This window comes from Haemaphysalis longicornis, unplaced genomic scaffold (genome assembly GCF_048455015.1).
Source record: "Haemaphysalis longicornis isolate Haplotype H1 unplaced genomic scaffold, Haemaphysalis longicornis Haplotype H1 scaffold_3, whole genome shotgun sequence".
NCBI lineage: Eukaryota > Metazoa > Arthropoda > Arachnida > Ixodida > Ixodidae > Haemaphysalis > Haemaphysalis longicornis.
Window position 1 is genome coordinate 189879360 of NW_027526335.1, and position 19426 is coordinate 189898785.

The following is a 19426-nucleotide window of genomic DNA, read 5'->3' on the forward strand; positions in this document are numbered from 1 at the left end:
CCGAGAACAGCGCGTTGACAGGGCGGTCGTACTGCCTCGTTCGAATTTCTAGCGTCTTCTCCATCGCGGCCGCCTCAAACGGGAATTCCGCCACTGTCTTCGGAGGGTTACGGACTAGACAAGCAAAAAGCTCTTGCTTCACTCCTCGCATTAGAAACCTGAGCTTCTTTTCCTCGGTCATTTCAGGGTCCGCACGACGAAAAAGTCGCTTCATCTCCTCAACGAAAATCACGACTCCTTCGTTGGGGTGCTGCGTTCGAGTTTCAAGCAAAAGCGCAGCTCGCTCTTTTCTCACCACTGTAGTGAAGGTCTTAAGGAACTCCCTCTTGAATTGAGTCCAGTCGGTCAAAGAGCTCTCATGGTTCTCGAACCAAGTTCGAGCAGCATCTTCTAAGTAAAAGAAGACATGCCGGAAAGTTTCTTCGTCGTCCCACCTGTTGAAGATGCGGACGCGCTCCAGTTTCTCCAACCATTCTTCGAGGTCTTCAGCGGGGGCTCCCCGGAACGATGGCGGTTCTCGGGGCTGCTGCAGGATGATTGGCGACGTTGTTTCTTGCACCATGGTGTTGGTTGCAGCGTTCCTTCTCTTGGGCCCTTCTGGCAGAAGACTGAACTCGGGTAGCAATCCTTGCAGTCGGGGGCTTTCTCTGGTTGGACTGGCTGGCGGCTTCGAGATGTAGAGAGCATAAAGGCTTAGTACCCAGCACCTCCACCAGATGTCGCGAAGACAAGGACGATGCAGTTTTCTTGAATGAGAAACACGTTTATTGGAGCGAACTTGTGCTCCCCTAACAACTCAAAATAATACAGAGGCGGCGAAGCAGCGGTCAACAAAGTGACTTGCACAGGCGAGTGTCGTCGAATCGAATGCTCCGGCGTCCGCACTGCAGGCTTTTTACCTTTCGGCGCGCGTGATTCTCGAAACGTCGATTCGCATCGAGAACATAGTAGATCCAAGAAGATTATTCTGGGCTGTTCACGTTAGATCGGAATGCTCTCCCTATCACGACAGATAACACATGCGGCACAGAAATAAAGAATGGAACACGCGCTTCCCTTGGCGCAGAGATAACACAGACCGGCGCAGCCGGGCAGTAAAAGCAAAACACAAATAAACAAACCCAATGTATGGTTCGCGGCAATATGACCACATGTTCAATTCCCCCCTGCTATAATGCCATCTTCCCGCTGCAGGAAATAAATAAATAAATAAATAAATAAATAAAAATGCTGGCGGTGGGGGAAGGAACCTACGATCCGACATACATTGAAAGATTTTTCCAGAGGACTCCCCGCCGAAACGGCATATGCGTCCGAAGCCGGCTCGGTGGAAAGGGGTAATTTACCGGTGTACCAGTGTTGGTCCCTGTTTACGCATCCTCATCCGCAAGTCCCGTGGTACTGCGGGTACGCGTGCGTGCCACGCTTTGCCAGCGAGGGCTCTAGCACGCGCGTCCCCACGCCGCTGGAGAGGATGCCCACAACCCTATTCCCCCCACCCTTCCCCCAACCGGCTACGCCCAACCACACGTGGAAACCGGCGGGAAGGCGGAGGGGGGGGGGGGGGGGGGGACATGGTTCCCGCAGTCTGACTGGTTTCGTGTCGTACGAACTTAATCTCGCACCCTCAATATCTGTCAGGCTTTATTGCTTTTACCTGCTTTCCTAAGCTCCTCCTTCAGTTTGTCACACCTTTGTTAACTGGTTGTTCACTTTCCACATTACGCTCATTTTTAGGGTAGTTTTTTAGCTCTTTTAATTATTCTTTCTCTTCTACTAGTGTTCTCTTTCTATTTTTCTAATCGGTCTGTTGTCTTTCTTTTACTCCAATTTTTCTCATGTTACTCTGAATTATTCTGTGCTGATATGGGAAAGAACAAGACGCGCTAACATAGAAACGCTGTTCGGTTTGCAAAAAAAAAAAAAAACAGCAATTGTATTGGTTGAAAACATGCAAAATGATGACAGCACAGTGCCTTTCAAAAAGAAATGCAAAGCTCTCAACTTAGAACAGTTACGCTACACAGAATCGCTCAATACATCCTCTTTCAAAGAAAAAAAAAATACTGTGCAGTTTGATCCCACATATTTTCCTATGGGATTGTGAAAATCAACCGCAAGAAGCCAGAAACACTACAATTCCGCCAAGATTCATGGACGCCATGCAGAATGAAAACTACGAAGACCAACTCCAGGCTGTCCACCTGGCAATGGCTGGTCTCGAACGCCAACGGCCTGCTAGCGCCGCCTCCACGGAGGTTGTGTGAGCAGGCCTGGCAGGGGCTCAGCTATTGCGACGTACTAGCCGCGTCTTCACAGCAGGCTCTAATAAAGGTTGGTTCTCCCCTCTCTTGAGAAAGGAACGCTTTCCATTTCGAAGAAAATAACAACATGCTCTCACGAATTCGGGCCAAGTATTGACGAAGAAAAATGAAATATTCGTAGTTCTTCAAAAAAGATAAGGGTCTGACAAAAAAAAAACAAAAAAAACTCTCGTGGTCTATTACCTTTAAAGCGGCTTTGCAGGAACTTTCTTTCGACAGCAAATATTGCTGCATTTTTGTGCCATGCTTTTGTTCTTTGCCCTCCATGTCAATAGCATAATAATGTGATCGGTCGATATCATGTTTTTCATGAGTTTTTCGTACATTCCATGTTATGTTAACCGAGACGACTTAATTTTATTGCGTTTCGGTTACTTTATTAAAGCTGGTTGCTTTTGTTGCTTTTACTCATGACGATTGTGGCTGTTCTCGCTATTTTTTATTCGGGTTTCTAATTTTATTTCCCGACCCTTTTTTAAAAATCCAGTATCCGCTTTCTGAGAGAGGTGTTTGAGATGTATAATTTTGATTTACCGAGTTCATTTCCGTAAAATGTTTATTTTTCTCATTTGTTGAACTTTTTAGTTTATCGAAATTCCCTTCGAACAAGTTTCCCCATCTAATCTTGTGTAAGTATTAAACGTGTACTATGGCCAAATATGTATTTTTGTGCAAATGCAGGGCGTCACACGGTCCTCTAAGGAAGGGGGGAGGGAGGGGAGTTTTCTCGGCAAAGAATTCTACACATTAAAAGAAAGTTGTACAGACAAAATTATTTTTACAGAGTTTTCTGCTGTTATGTGTACTAATTACAGCGGCAGCCTAAGACCTTGCGCAAGCACCTTCAGCTTTTTCTGGTGATTCTCTTAAGAAATACGCGGTTCCTGCTTAGACGGGACAGCTTGCTGCCTTTTTCCCATTAACCGCTCCTGTCATTTGATGCATTTCATCTTACTCAAAACACACCCGAAAAATGGCGCTACTTCCAAATTACAGTAGTTTCTTTGTTTACATTTTTTTGCGGCATCAGACGAAGTGGCTTGTCGCGACAGTGCGACCTGCCTGCTCGACCAGAGTAGCGGACGCAACCCGAAAAAAGATCGACGGTCGCCTGCCGGAAGATTACCTCCTGGGTTAGTTTTGTTGGCATGTCCAAAGCATTTGGAAGTTTTAGAAACGCGGGTGTTGGGCTCGCCGCGAATATGTGAAAATCAATGCAGATATTGGGGGAGGTTGCGGGCTATGGAAATTTTACTAACCTAGAGGTGGGAACGAAGTTGGTGTTTCAGAAACATATTTTCCTGCGAGATGAGAGGGTAGAAAGGGCGTTGTGTGCGAAGAGAGGCGCCGGAAAGGCGGGAGAGTTGGTGTTCGCAGGAGGATGGGACACGTGACGGGCGACATGGAAATGCAATCCCAACCTTGCCATGCGCGTCCGTCGAGTGGCAGCTTCCCCAGCACAAAATCGTTCCTGTGTGCGTCTTAGGATCAATGTGCGGGTGAACATAAGCTTCCGTACTTTTTTCGCCTTTCTCTGCTCTGAGGTAGGCGTGCGTTTAGGATTTCACATTCTTCACCCGTCACAACCAAAAAAGCATATCGCGTTTCACCGATACAAATGGAGAATGAAATTTTTGTACAGAAAGTAAAAATAATGCAACGTTGCTGATTTTTCAGTAATGCCTCTGTCTAGTGAAATATAAAAATAAACTGCATTTTCCCCAAAAGCACGTAGTTAGCAAGTGACAAAAGTTCTTAAACGTCGCCCGAGTCAAGCCCTGATTCCGATGGCTGCAGTTTGTTACAGGTTGATGGATTTCCGAAGGGAGAGTTGTAATAGTTTTGTCTCACGTTTCTTTTCACATCAAAAAGTGCCCTACAATGTTATCCCGGCTCAAAGAAATTCTACGTTATGCAACAAATAACAAAATTTCAAAAGGAAATCGGTCCCGATGCGACACTGTGGCTATTTTCTGCCTATCTCAGGCAGAAAAATCCAAATTGAGGCCAAACAGCCATTGGTTCGTACAGGCACCTGAACGTTTCCTGTGCGGCTTCTAGCCAGTACGGATGCTTGTTGAAGACAAACCTTACCCCCTGAGCACGATAACCCAAGTGGTCGGTTGAAACTCAGAAACAAAGCAATCTGTGTTTCAACGACGACTGAATTGTTCTTGGTGCAAACGGGAGGAAAGATGCTTAGAAAGGGCACACTCTTTTTTATTTTTGTGTAATTATAGAATATCGGGTCAGAAAGAGCTAGTGCTAGTCGATTTCCACTATTTAAGTCAGCGTGCTGTCATAACATATTTTCCTGTTTTCCTATTTTAAGAGAGAGAGAGAGAGAGAGAGAGAGAGAGAGAGAGAGAGAGAGAGAGAGAGAGAGAGAGAGAGAGAGAGATCTTGCCAACATACCCACATGCACAAACACACGCACGCACGCACACGTGCCTCTCCACGCGTTTGCGCAGTTACAGACGCCACGGCATCATGATTATTTATTAATTCGTTCCTTTATTCCCCAAGCCGACCGACGTGTCCACATTCTGTAGTTAAGTTTGGTTATTTATTTATTTATTTACCTAACTGCTGGTCCCAAAGAACTTTACAGAGCGAGCGTTACAGGGGGGACACTAAACCAGCAAAAGACAGGATGTAGTGTCGACATGTAAGATTGAACCTGAATGAGATCTTTTACCACGTGTCCCCCTATCAGTTATTCATAACAACCACTTTTTCTTCTTCGTCGTATTATTTTACCAAACTCAGAGACGGACAAAATGCAGACACAAGCCAGTAGTGTACACATACACGAATACATATGCAGACCAATAAATCCATCGGTTATTTTTTACCTCTTCTTTGCATATTTCAGAAAACAATCTGCAGAGAGATAATAATTTTTACCGTACATCTTTTTCTGATGTCAGGTACACTGATTACACCCAGGTCGTTAAGCTCCGGAAGGAGGCTGTTTTGCTTCTCAATGTCCATCCATCCTCAGGGAATAAGCAGTTCCTGCCTGGACGTGACAGGGAAGTGACTTTCCTCGGGTCAGCGTTTGCCGGTTAGCGTTACAGGGCTGTTCTAGGTTTGCGCTGCTGGCAAGCTGGTTTCTTTTGCGTTATGTTTGCGCTGTTTCGGACAGCCCACTTTGTTTCGGCAGTATGGCCTGACAGCTCAGGCACTGTGGCGGACGCCCGGCGACGGAGCAACGCTGGCATGCCACGAACTTAATTCCTGCCTCCATTTCGTTTCAATGTCAAAAGCACGATTGCAGTTGTAATGCGAACGTATTAAATTTGTGACGATCTGCAAAAATGCGACGTTACAGAGCAGCGATCGTTCAAACACTAGCCGACGGCGCGGAAAGGATTAACGTAACGTAAGAATTAACGTTTTCCAAGGGGAAAACGAGCTAGGTCGACCTCCAGTACCACTGTTTCTCCAGCCTTGCACCACTAGTGCAAGCTGCGCCATTTTTTTTGCGGATTCGTAGGCAAAAAAGGACTGCCACCTTTAAAATGGGATAGCAAGCGTTTCGCATCCGCCTGCGCCCCTTGTTCTCACTCTCGAGCAGTCGCGAAAGCCTCCTTACCCTATCCCTATACCCTATCTGCGATGATGCACCCTTCGATGGGGGCGGAGTTTCTTAAAGACGACAGTCTTTCTTGGGCTACTTAAACCCAGACATTTTGGTCTGTCTGTATATCTGTCTGTCTGTGGCTCGATTCAACCACCCGGCCAAAGTGAAACAATGCTCGCGCAATAGTCTTGTATAGTCACAGCTAAATCTACACTCTTAGGCAAAAAGGACTGAAAGTTCGTCCTTTCGGGGACTAACGGCCTCTGCCACAATCATTAGTCCCTCTGGGGACTAACTGCGAGGGGCGAGCGGTGAGTCCCCCACCCGGATGGTCCGTTCCGACACTCCCCAAGGACAAACTGCTTAGAGTGCAGAAAAAAGAAAAAAACTCGGGCATCGGCAGGGATCGAACCCCTGACACCAGGAAATTTACACAAGGAACCCGACGCGCTGCCCGCTGGACCACGCCGCCGGATGGTAGCTGCGCTAGATAATATTCAAGTGTACAGCGTGCATAACGCAACAGATCCATTGCAACTGGTGCCCGAATTTCTATCTGTGCAAGCGAACGTGACCGCGTTTTGCGCCTTGCGCTTAGCGCTTTGCTAGGTTTAGGGACTATTGCTCAGTTCGATTCGAAGTACAGCCTCACAACCATAGTTTTAAATGCAGAGCATTTAAGTAACTCACGATGTCACCCGCGTTGGCGTCCGTGGTCCGCATCGCTCCCCCTACACTATATAAAGAAATAATACTTACCGGCGCCAGGTTTCGATCCCACGACTCTGTGGGCGGAACGTAAGGTGCACGTCGCTCTAACCACTGCGCCACAAAGCCGACACAGAGTAGAAGGTTACGAACGCGCCTTATATCCTTGACTCATTCAACCGTCGGCCACAGGTGCGCCCTCTCCCCCGCGTCCTCCTCGCCTTCTCTGCGCTCGCAACACCCTCTCTCGCTGCGGTCGGTTCGCGCTTAAACCACATATGTCGTTCGTGCGCTCTCCGGTCGCGAACATCTGTGGCGTGATCGTGACGTCAACATCACGCGTTCGTGTGGTGGCGCGATTTCGGCGCTATAACACTCTCTCGCGAGGGGCATTGGATTGGATTCGATTGGATTGGCTTGGATTGGCTTGCCTTGGCTTGGCTTGGATTGGTTTGGATTTGGATTGGATTAAAGTGGATTGTGTTGGATTGTGTTGCGTCATAGCCGCGGCAGGGGGTTCACGGCACGTTTCACGTTTCACCATCGACTTCATCGACAATGTCTACGCTGGAAGACAACAATTACAACAACAACAACAACCAATACGTAATCCATACGACTTGCAGGCGCGCACCCCGCGGAAATGCTCTGCATTTGATCGTGCCCCTCGCGAGGGGGATGTTTCCAAATACCGTGTGGCATGGCATTGGACATCTTTTTTCTCGTAAATAACATTCAACTCGTCGTCGCCTAGTTGAGATAGGTAGCTGGGCGATCGGACGACTCATTGTGAAAGGTGTCGTCTGTGTGAGTGTCAGAATAAGGATACATGCCATATTTTCCTGCATCGGCGAAAGCGAATTCGGTGTTGCTTAGCCTGAATTCTTCAAATTCACGTCGCTAGACGCTTGCGACTGGGAAATGCAAGCGGGTTTTACAGCAGTTGCAGCATTGTCATAGCTTTGGTGCACAAGGCTATGTGCAGCTTTCATCAGCAACATGCGCTTTTTCTCGTCTGTTAAACATGTACATATTCATTACACTCAGGAATCCACTTTTGCTATTGTCACCTGTTAAGGCGCCTGAAAGCTATCATTGGCCGTTATTACCTCGCACGAATCGTATGCAACACAGCGTATCAACATAACCTCGCCGAGAAGCGTATGGCAATCGCGCTTTGCCGCTCCTTGCCATTAGCCGCCGCTCTACTAACCCTAGGCGATTTTCTTAGAACTAACATCAATATTTTCTCCCGTGGCACCATCTAGAGCACTCAGTGACTGCAGTTGCTTGTGTTTTGGAAATATAAAACTGTTCGCAGACATATGCGCGAAAGGGCAACTACGACGCCATTAGGGGATTAACCAGGGGGGTAAAGCGAGCTCCGAGACCGTACGAATCGTGAGCGCTGACATGATACAATTCCCATGGTTGCCAGATCAATTGTATTCAGTTTTGTAAAGAGTTGTTCGTTAATTATTTAACTAAAACAAAGAACTGAAGCAAAACAGTTGCAAATAATTGTCTCAGTAATTAAAACTAGCTCTACTGCTGAGCACGAGGTCGCGGGTTCGATTCCCGGCCGCGGCGGCCGCTTTTCTGATGGAGGCGAAAAGCAAAAACGCCCGTGTGTACGAGATTTCGGCGCACGTTAAAGATCCCCAGGTGGTCAAAATTAATCCGGAGCCCTCCACTACGGCGCGCCTCATCGCCTGCGTTGCGTCGGCGCGTTAAACCCCCACAATCAATCAAAACTAGCTCTACAAAAAACTTTTAGTATAATTAAGCTCTAATTTGCAAACAAAAAGTCAGTGCGTAGCTGCAGTTTTGGTTTCGATTTCTTTAAGTGTGCTGGGAAGTGGCGAGGCCGTTGCGCCTGACTTGCGCAGTGTGTGTGTGTGCAGTATCCAGCTCAGATCTGCGTGCGTGCAAAACGCGTACAACTGATACAACTCGGATGCACGCGCTGAGCAAGTGCCTCCCCGGGCGCTTGCGAGGCTGTCATTTGTTTCTTCACGTTAAACACCCTATCTATTGCCCCTGAACTGACGCCGGAACAGCGATTCCGATCTGACCTTGACTACCGCAAGGTCACTACAGGCTACGGAGTGGCAGCCAGCGATTGTTCCCGTTAAAAGAGAAATAAAAGGAACTTTTATAATTGTTCGGTTCCAGTTGTTTTATTCATGGAACTTCTTACAGCTTTCTTCTTACAGGAACTTCTTACGAACTTTCGCGAAGGTGAAGGTAGAACGAAAAAATAGGTAACGAAATGCGCTTTCTTTTTTTATCAATCACAATAAGTCAACAAGTCAATGTTCTCTCCTCGCGCACTCTGTGCGGCAAATTACTGCCATTCAATACTGCCCATTCAGTCCCGCGAGCTTTCCCTTTGAAGTGGTGGAAAGCCGCTAGAACTTGACGAATACGTACAGACGGAAAGGAAAACGGGACACGCCGCTGACTGTATTTCGCATACTCCCTTGGCATGCATTCTGCCACTCCGTTGGCCTGCGATCGACCGCGCTCTTTCGTTTCTGTGCTTCAAAGGGCCGCGACTCACCAGCAATATCAGCGTTGGCCCATGCGATAACGTTTTTCTTTTTTTGTGTGTGTCAACAAAGGTTTTACATTCAGCTACAAAGCCACAGTTCTTCAGTTCAAGTCGTTTGAAAAGCATTGAGCGACTCGCAAAATGTCACAGAATGGCAAACAAAGCAGCACAGCGCAAAAATGTACGGAGATCATGACGGAGATTCATTTTTTCTGTGCGCCCCAGTACGGATCAGCTGATTCCTTGACGTCCTCGCGCATGCGACCAGTCGCATTCGAGCTTACGCGCAAGTGTTGTGTGAGCGTTGCCACACCTTGCTCAAATAGTCTCAGTACATACAAGTCACACGCTAAACCGAAAACACGTCGGTTACCTACCCACAGGAGATAAACTACGCAGTGCTGCCTACACAAAATCCTCCTGGCCAGTGGTCCGCCATGTTACAATTAATCCCGGCATGCTTCGCTAGCCGGACGCGGAAACGCCACAGTAGCCCGTTGCCAGATTACAACCCATCGCTTTCGCCGTTTTTAGTAAGCAAAAACTCAGCTGGCAACCCTCAAATCGTTGTATCATGTCTGCCACTGTGTGTCGTACGGTTCCAATGCATTGGCTCAGCGGCGCGCTTTCCCTCTAGAGTCAGTATATTATCTCTATGGGATTAACGACGCAGCAAATAGACTAACTGCATGCGCTTCGTCTTCCCGTTACTCCTTATAGATCGGCGGGGACGAACAGTTAGTCCGCATTTATGCACACGGCACGTACTCTGCCGCAGGTACTCCCCTTGAAGATGAACGGTCGCCTGCGAAGACTAACGGCTGTATTTTAGTCCCTATTTTAGTCCTTTTTGCCTAAGAGTGTACAAACACGCACCGCGCACACGGCAGCCGATATATTTTTTGGGGGGAGCGGAGGCAAAGGGAGTACGATTTGGAACCAGGCGCCCAATTCTTTTTTCTTTATTAAAGGGACACTGAAGTGAATTTGTCAAGCTCCCGTTTTTGCTTGCACTGTGTAGACTGGTTCAAATTAGCACACTTTTCATCGTTTATCCGGTTGACAAATCGGTAATTATTTTACAAAGCGCGAAAGAAGAAAAACTACCATGCGCGGTTTGCGGCGGCCGCACAAACTAAGCTGTGACGTTGGGAGGAGGGGGCGCCGTGATTGGACGATGCCCAAGGTTAGCAATCAAACAAGTTTCGGTTTCGGTTTCGGTCTGTAAAACAACATTCGATGGCGTCGTTGGATGGGCATTCTCAATATCCCAGTTATCGTAGTACCGCGCTTCTGCCATGTTGTCGGCTGTAAAATGCATAAGATAAACCTCCCAGGACGGCTTGGAATCGTAGCATTCACTATCTGAGGCCTACGCAGTGGATGAACGCCCTCCGTGTCCCCGCAGACGCTCAAATGCATGCGCTTTTCCCCCATATTTGGAGCTTGCCTCGCGCATGCGTGTATCATAAAAAACGCGTTCGCACCAGGCCAAGGGTCTGTTGATTCTGGCCTGTGCCCACTGCCCGCAAGCAGTCGGTGCTTATGGCAACAGCACGCCAACGAGAACTCGCTAGCGCGGCAGTGCCAGCCTGCGCGAGTTCTGTGGACTAGTTTGTGGAGCAATGAACGTTGCGGCTCAAAAAAAGGTGAACTCAGTATAGAAAACATCGGCGCAAAACAAAAAAGTTAACTCATAAAAAAAAAGCATGTACCCGCGGCGATTCGAACTTGTGACTGGCAAAACACTTGCGATGACATACCTAGCACCCCAGACGACTAGGGCACAGGGGGCCGCTGGCGGCGATGGAAAAGATAAAGTATATAATGTGTAACCAGTTTACACTTTTATTTAGTTTTAGTATTTCAAGCAGCTTAGGTGACTATTTGTTGTATTGCGCTCGTGCAGCAAGCGTCCCCCGAGTTTCCACAATAGCTCATGTCTAGCAATTGCATTTCGTTGACGGGAAAGCGTTCGCAGATGCGTAGTCGTGCTGCTGACCGCTCTGCTTGTTCGCCCAGCGCAAAAAAGTGCTTCCTGCACGCTAGTTTTACGCTGTACGGTAAAAATATCAGTTGATTTTATTTCCTTAGTACCTATATTGACTTCGCTCACTCTTCTCCCCCTTCAAGAGGCCTTATATTTTCCTACTGGCGTACCAGTCAGCGAAGAGTCGCATGTGCGCTTGTGCAGCGCTTGTGTGAAGCGACCTTGACTTGGAGCTAGATACAGTGTACAAACTAACGAAGTAAATAAAGGCGCATTCTTCCATTCCCAAACGTGTTGTGGATTACTTTCAACTGATCGAGCGAATTGCGACGACCCGTTGGCGGCCGGCGGACTAAACGGTGGGCCGACTGACTCGGTCACGGAAGGTCGGCGAGCCGTGCAGTAGTGCAGCCAATTGTCAGCTCCTCTCCTGCTGACGTCACACGAAAACGCCACAGAAAATGGGCGAGCGTAAAGAGAGGAGGACAGCATTTTCGAATTGATTTTTCTACTAAATAAATTCGCGTAAACGCGCACAGAGTGGTCGAAACAGGGCCCAGGGACTCCGGACTACAGTTAGCGCTCGTAATCCCGCATTGTTTACAAATCACTTCAGTGTCCCTTTAAGGAACCAGGCGTTTACGCAGTGCTAGTCGAGCATGTACCTCTACTCCATGGCTGATATCCTTGCTTTGGCTAACACAAAACAGACCTATAGTGAATGCGCTGTGGCCCACCAGCAGGAGTATTTTGGGCAAGCTTATTACAAAATTAGCAAAGCACGTTTACGCTCAAGACGTATGTGTAGGAATTACATAGGCGAAGAAGAAAGCGATAGAGCACAAGAAAACGAAGCGAAGTGAAATCAGACGATTGCAGTGACAGGATACCATCGCCGCAGTGGAGGCCGACAGGAGTAATTTCGATATGCAAATGAGCGAAGTGCCACCTTGAGCAGCAAAGCTTGGTTGTGACATTAGCGTACATGGGGAACTTACAAAAAAAGATTCCAAGCCTCTGAGCCGTAAGAAGGAATATAAGATGACGACGTAAGCGGGAAACGATCCTTGCGATGGTTGCGAGAAGGCACAATCATCCCAATAGACACGTTTATCTATGTCTGCGCTGCCTCTACCCTGATGGCCCTGAAGCGTCTGTTTCGAATTGCCGGTATGAAACGTTGGCGCGACCGGAAGCATTCCTCCCAAGAGGTTGAAAGGTCCACACGAAATGCCGAACTGCGAACGAAGAGGCAGGCTCTGGCTACGGCTCAGAGCACCACCCGCCAACGCCACCGCTTCACCCATTACGACGTGAAGATTATCCGGCAGACGAATGTCTCAGCGATGACGAAGATATTGTCGCAACAGAAGACCACATAATGATAAGAGATCTATCATTGGACGCACAACTCACAGTTTGTAGTAAAAGGTAACGCTTTCCAATTACCGAGCGTAAGAAATACGAAGCAACAAAGTTTTTTATTCGAACACACTGGAAAAGCTATGTGTGTTGTTCTATGGAAAAAGAAAAGAGAAAATGACCCAGCTGGTAACTCCCTCTCGAGTTGAAGGCACCTCACTCGATACTGATTCTAGGAGGCTCGAAGAAGAAACCTAAAAGATGCATAAACATAAAAGCTGGTGCTGGGGCGAGGGGACACAGGGCACGTGACATTCAACGAGGTGGGCGTTGTAGCGAGCATCGGAAACTAAATGAATCCGCTAAGCGGTAGACGTAAGTTTTAGCGGTTTACCGGTTTGAACGAAGGTAGTGTTTTCGTAAACACATTTGACGTTGGGCTCGGTGGCTCGGGAAAGCGTTGAGTACTAATGGAAGCGCAGGAGGGTGGGCAGTGTGGCTGTTCGCGGGCGGGCTGCCGGGACACATGACCGTAAATATATTCCCCACCCAGGCATATGCGTTGTGAGAGGGACAGCTATCTGCCCACGCGCAAATTCGTTGCTTTAAAAGTTACTCACCGAGGGAGCGAATTTGAGCCACCACGCATTTGGGGCTTGTTCTTTTGAAGGTGATTAGAATGCATACGATTTCGCATTCTTTGCTTGTCATTCTCATAAAAGTATTTTGCGTTTTGGTGAGAAAAACAAAGAAACAAAAATCTGACAAAAGTAGAAAAGAAGTCCCATTTTTGACCTTTTTATGAGTAATGCGCACACCCATTACTAGACGAACAAGTAAACTTTATTTCTAAACCCGTGCTGCTTGCGAGGCAATCTGATTAAACGTTGTGCGACAGATGCATTGCTTCCGGTGGCTGCAGACTTTTACAAATTAGTGGGTTTGGGCAGGAAAGGTACAAAAGCTGTGCTTACTCTTTGTTTTACAGCGAAAAGTGAAGTGAATGTTAGCCAGCATCAAGCACTTTTTGCATCCTGGAGCAAACAAAGAGGAAAAGTTAACCATGCAATCCGTTCGGATAATAGAATATGTGAATGGCTGTGTATGATGCCTTCTATCTCCGTATCAGCGGTTACGGATTTGTACTAAAAAGTTGTATTGTAAACCCCCAATCGAAAAAGTCAGAGTCAAGTTATTAAGAATAGAAGCGAGTAGCTCTCGACAGCAAAGTTGCGTGTTATTTACTTTGAGGCTATTTCATTGCGGTAGCCGGTAAGCAGCAATACAGAAACGGCATACGGTGCGTTAAAACGTATCCTATTCTTTTAAGCAGTAAACAAAAACTCCGGCTGCAGGGAACACGGTGAATGGTAACGTAAACATAACCGTATGCTGAATTCTCCATTCCTTGTCGTTGCGCTCGGATACATGTTTCACATTTCCTGTTGTCTTCAATGTAACGTCACAAGAAAAGGCGCACTATAACGCCCCGCTTGTTGGGACGACAGGGAAATCCTGAACTCGCGGGCGGGGGGGAGGGGGGGGGGGGGTTCTACGCTGAGTGCAAACAGAATTCCGAATTCCGGCACAGGGCCTGCAGAGTCAGAAAAGCAGTGACAGAAACGTAGGCATTGGTGCTGATAGGCATTTTACCGTGCAAGAGTTATGGCTGCTGCTAACCTATGTTCTGTCGAAGCAAAATATTACGTCTTTTCGCATTTTTTAACGCCTAGTCGAGAGTTCGACGGAATACCGACTGGTCAGCTAACGGCATTTGTATAAAAAAGGCAGAATACTGAACAATGTTAACACAAAATGGACGTTATTTTACGCCTGAATGCGCCTCATGCATTTGCCAAACAAAGAAATAAGTCTAGCCTTTGCTTTCTCGACAGACATTCGAAGTGATGCTCCTTAGAAAAAAAGTATTGGCGCTAACCCTTCTTCTAGTATATATTTAATTTTTCCCAGAGGAGCTATGTTTTGTAGTTGTGCCCAGGAAAAGGGCTACATATTGGTATTGGTGGTGTGACACCACAAGAGATGGCGGTGTGATGTGTTAGACTGTGACGTCGTTGTCGGGGAGCACGGGTTCTTCGTTACTCAGTTGCGACTGGGACTTGCGACAGTGCCAATAACCAGACGAAGGCGCTTGCAAAGGACGTAACAAAACAAACACAATGAAACGAGGGAAGCCGACTTAGACGGCGGCAAGTTTGACTCGGTTTAAGTTGACAAGATGGATCTGTAATTTCGGCGGTTGCATAGAGTGTGGGGATATTCTTGAAATTATGCAACATTTTCTAAAGATCTGCGCTGATGGGCGAGCCATTACCTTGCTGTTCGAGTGCTTCTTATTCACACGTTATGCAAAGAGGGTAGATTTACGTTTCATGTAAGCCTGTCGTGATGTACTTGTTTTACACACTTAGGAAACCTTAGTGCTTCTGTTCAAACGCAGTCCATAGTACTTCTTATTCGCTTGCTATGCAAAGAGGGTAGGTTTACGTTTTATGTAAGCCTGTCGTGATATTTGATCTGTGCACTGTGCACTGTGCACTGTGCCATTGCGACACGGCATTCATATATGCAGAGCGTCGGAGGTCGACCTTGCGCTGTGTCGTTGCCACGGACGCCCCCGTTGCAGAACCGCACTGCACGCTGGGAGATGAGCGGCTAATTTCAGATGGGTGTGCTGCAGACTCATGTCTCTGTGTACCGCGGTGCTTTTACACGAACACTGCCGTTATAGGCCGCGCTGCATGCCGGGAGGTGAGCCACTGATTTGAAGGTTGTTGAGAAATATAGCATGACATCATGCAGAGACGCCAGTGGTAATTAATCTGCATGTGATGAGGTGATTCTTTATGTGATGAGCTTTATGTGATGAGGTATGCTTTTCCGTGTCAAGATCAAGATCAAGATCAAGATCAAGATCAAGATCAACATTGTGTCAAGATCAGCCTGTGGTTTCGGTGGGGTTTGATTATGGTTAGGTCAGGGTTTGGCTTGGAGTCGATTAAGTATGGGTTTGGGTTGGTTTAAGGGCTTGTTTGGGGTTTTAAGTTCTCGTTTGCTTGATACTGATTGGTGACTAGCTTCGCCCGCACCCTTATTCTCGTTAGGGGAGGGGGCTGGTTATTTTTTCTGCAGGTCTCCCACGGATCACGCACCTTCGACGTGAAATAAACTTATGATTAATAATGAAATTTCTGCTTTGGCATATCTTATCACGCCGCATCGTATTTATATTTTCTGAACTCTATTCTGCTGCACTATATGCAATTAGTGCATTTTAATATATTTTTGTGTGTTTTAGTACACATGTGCCTTACCTTGCGTTAGCTGTGCCCTTTAATCGTTTCAAAAAGTGCCCACGTACCAACACTGGGTAGTTATTTCTGGGTATTGCTATAAATTATTGACTGATGGACTAAATATTATTATTCTTACTATGCGCACCGGAAATACCTCATGCTCATAATCTACATCATCGGCATGACGTCATAACGAGGCATTTTTCTTCAGCATAGTGCAAAGAAGCCTTCGCCGTTGGCAGTATAATGAACTGCAGGCTTTGCAGCTTAATAAAAAGAGGCTTTTTCTCTTTTAAACGATTGTTTAGTTTACGCATAATGTAACACGGTTTCGGGAAAGTTTGTATTACGTGGCTGTGCGGTTAATAATCTGTCACGTTATGCTGCTCCACTTTGACATTTCCATAAGGAATATAGACTTTAGAAGACGGAAGATTTTTTGTGGCGTACCTACAGCCGGCCGTATTCATAAAAGCTGGAACTATCGTCACACCACCCCATTTAAAAACGTAATAAGCAGAAGGCATAAATACTCTATACCCGAAAGCCCAGTTCCAGGCGTCTTTTATCATGTACGGTATCTCTGTCATTGTGACTATAGGGAGTTAATTGTTATCTTCGGTTTTGCTGCTTTCGTTCGTAAAAAATATATGCCTGTAGTTGTCACCGCTACACTGCGACCGTTTCACCCCATTCTGTCTTCGCTACCTTTCTGAAATGGGAATACGTCGACGTCATGACTGTTAACGCAGCTACGCAGGCGCAGTATTTTCAAAACGTTTTAACGGCATCCAACCACTACATTTTCCGTAGTCAATTCTTGAGCGTGAACGCTTGCTGTAAGTGCACACTATGGCGGTCACGGGAAGCGCACGTTCAAAACGATTGGACAATATCAACAAGCCTGAGCAGCAGTAATTTTTTATTCCGCTCCTGTGCAGCTGAAATGGAATTAAGCCCGCGTCAAAGTGATTTCGGCCTGCCCGTGATAAAAGGAAAAAGGCCGGCTCACCGTCCTGCGTGTCCCCCGGAAGGCAGACCTCGGCGATGGTCTCCTTGGCCCCGGCCACCACCTGGTTGAAGAGGCGCTGCAGCGTCGTCTCGAAGCACTGCGCCGTGTGCTCGTCCACGCAGTCCACCACGCGCTTCAGCTTCCTGCGAGCACCGCGGGGGAACGCATGCATCGCACACTGGCACCCCCGTCATTTAGTTTCGATTGAAGAACGCTCGCCACTGTTTCCTTGTATATATAGTAGTTGCTTAGAAGTGAAATTTCGGTACGACAGGAGTGACAGAAAATTTTCTTAGATGATCCAGGCCGGCATCGGATGTTAGCACCATTTCGGTTGCCTCTTCGCTTCCTGGGAGGACTGGCTCAAGCTGGGTCCAGGCGTGGACGTGAACTCGACACAACGACTCCTAGCGGCCCACTTCATTCGTGTTAGTGAGGAACTATGGGAGTTCTGCGGAGCGGCAGTCTCCCAATGAAAATACTGTGGCACGACGGCCTGGACTAGGGTTGCTTAGATAATAAAGTTGTTCTCTCTCTCTCCCTCCTTCTCTTTCTCAGCCGAATTCGTAGGGCCATACTTTCCGTGCTTTTGCAGGGTACATAAGTTCTTTGGAGAAAATATGTATTTAATTTTCACACATCAGACAAAGCAAAGAGCCACTGTTGCCCAAACGGCACTAATCTAAGTGACAGGATGCGAGTGAAGCACGGGAACTTACACACTGAAAAGCAATGGGCTGAGAGGGCTGTCTGTTCGTAATTAAAGCAACGTAAGGCGTAATTAGTGCTTACGATTGAAATAAAGGACTCCCCTATGCGGAGTTTTCTGCGATTAGATCAGCCGTTATGCTAAGGTCTAGGCTCTTCATTCACACACCTTCCCCTACCCTTCTTCACTCCCCTTTTCTATTTTAAGTTGAATAGGGCGTTTTGGTCTTTCATTCACGCATGAGAGACCAGCCACACGGAGGAAAATAGATTGGCGACACAAAACCGCTGTTCACTGGGTCAGGTTGCTGCTGTTCTGAGGGGACAGACAAGTAAGCTATGCTGAAGTACAAAGCATACTTCAGGACGTCTAGGAAGCCGTGAAGGATGTCCGTTCCGGGAACCTTAGTACTTTTTTTAACTAAAGTCTTCTGTTTTTCCGTTAATCACCCTCATGCCTAAAAAGAAGTCATCCTCACTGTGACCCACTATATACAAATGTTCCAAAGCAGCGAAGGAGAAATACAAAAAAAGAAAGACGCAGAGAAGCTCAGACTGGCTTGCATTTCGTGAGTAGAGTTTTCAGAACAGTTAACGGAATAACGCACATATAGACATGTTTTGCACACCACACCCAGGGCGTAGCCAGTGCGGGGCGTGGGGAGTAAAGGGAGTGCTTCGCTGTCAAAGCACCCCCTGAAATTTTCCGAGGGCTGCATACCTCCCTTCCACATTTCAAACTTTTTCGCCCAAGCTGTTTACACACAGCAATGGTATATTAAAACACTAACACTTAGGTAACAACAGCGTCAGTTTGTTGGCCAAAATGGTTTCTGGGAGTCCTGTCCATACTCTTTTTATGTAGATGCGAGAGTGAACGAGGCACCTAACGCATTGGCTTTATTAAAGCAGAAAAATTACTACCACATTGTCTGGGCGCAGGCACTTCTTCCTTGTATTTTTTTATCGGCAACGTATAACACCCTCGAAAAATATTACTGGCTACGCCCCTTCGACACGATAACCTTACTTCAGCTGAATTACAGGTGAACGTCATTTCATCACCTTCTGCGAGACTACGGGAATGCTCCCGCACACTGTACGGCTGGAAGTGCTGATTTGAGGAACACGCAAAAGGTAGCAATCCCCCTCAAGGCACTTAAAGCCCCCATGTTGGCTCAATAGCACCTTCCGAAAGGGCAAGATTTTTCTGTGAGGCCGCTGTGTGGGACCAAAATCTCTTCGTTCATTTCTCTCATCACTTGTACATTCCTGGCCTCCGGATTATCTTTGTAGACGTACTCAGGGTGCTAGGCCACACACTTTAAATAATGGTCGTGATGGCGCCAGGCTTTCGTTGATCGAACAAAGTTCGCGCAGACTTTTTTTTCTTGTTAGGGAATTCCTGGAGAGAGGAGAGGGAAGAATTAACACGGCCCGCATGTTGATGCCATCCATCTTGAGTACCCATGATGCCCATGCCTATAGTACGCAACAAAATGAGACTAGACTGAAGAGCAGTGGACGCCAGGCTCTGAACACAAGAACTTGCTTACCAGCTATAAAATCAGGAATTGTGGGAACTCGCGATCCAGAGTGGGTACGCGGCAGCGCTGCGAAACCCGCGCGGCTCTTCGACAACGACTCGGCTCGCACAATGGGATGGCAACAATTGGGGGGTTCGCTCGCGCATCGTGAGAAGGTGCCAACGGCGCACTTGGAAGCGCGGAGCTTGAGGGATGATCGAGGCAGCTGCGACGAGCGGGGAACTTCTGCTGCGGCGCTCGGCAGAGGCGGCGGGCTGCTCCGAGCGGGGACATCACGGCGTGCGGTGGCGAAGCGACCTGGGACTTCACCTCCACCCT

General features: G+C 47.5%; 1 protein-coding gene across 1 annotated transcript in view; it reads right to left on the reverse strand.

Moving 5' to 3' along the window:
* LOC144173629 (uncharacterized) overlaps positions 1–19426 on the reverse strand; it is a 483221-nt gene that overhangs the window by 112132 nt on the left and 351663 nt on the right. The window contains exon 3 of the mRNA XM_077701972.1: positions 16854–16996. Coding sequence (XP_077558098.1) covers positions 16854–16996 — 143 coding nt within the window. The remainder of the gene's footprint in view (positions 1–16853; positions 16997–19426) is intronic.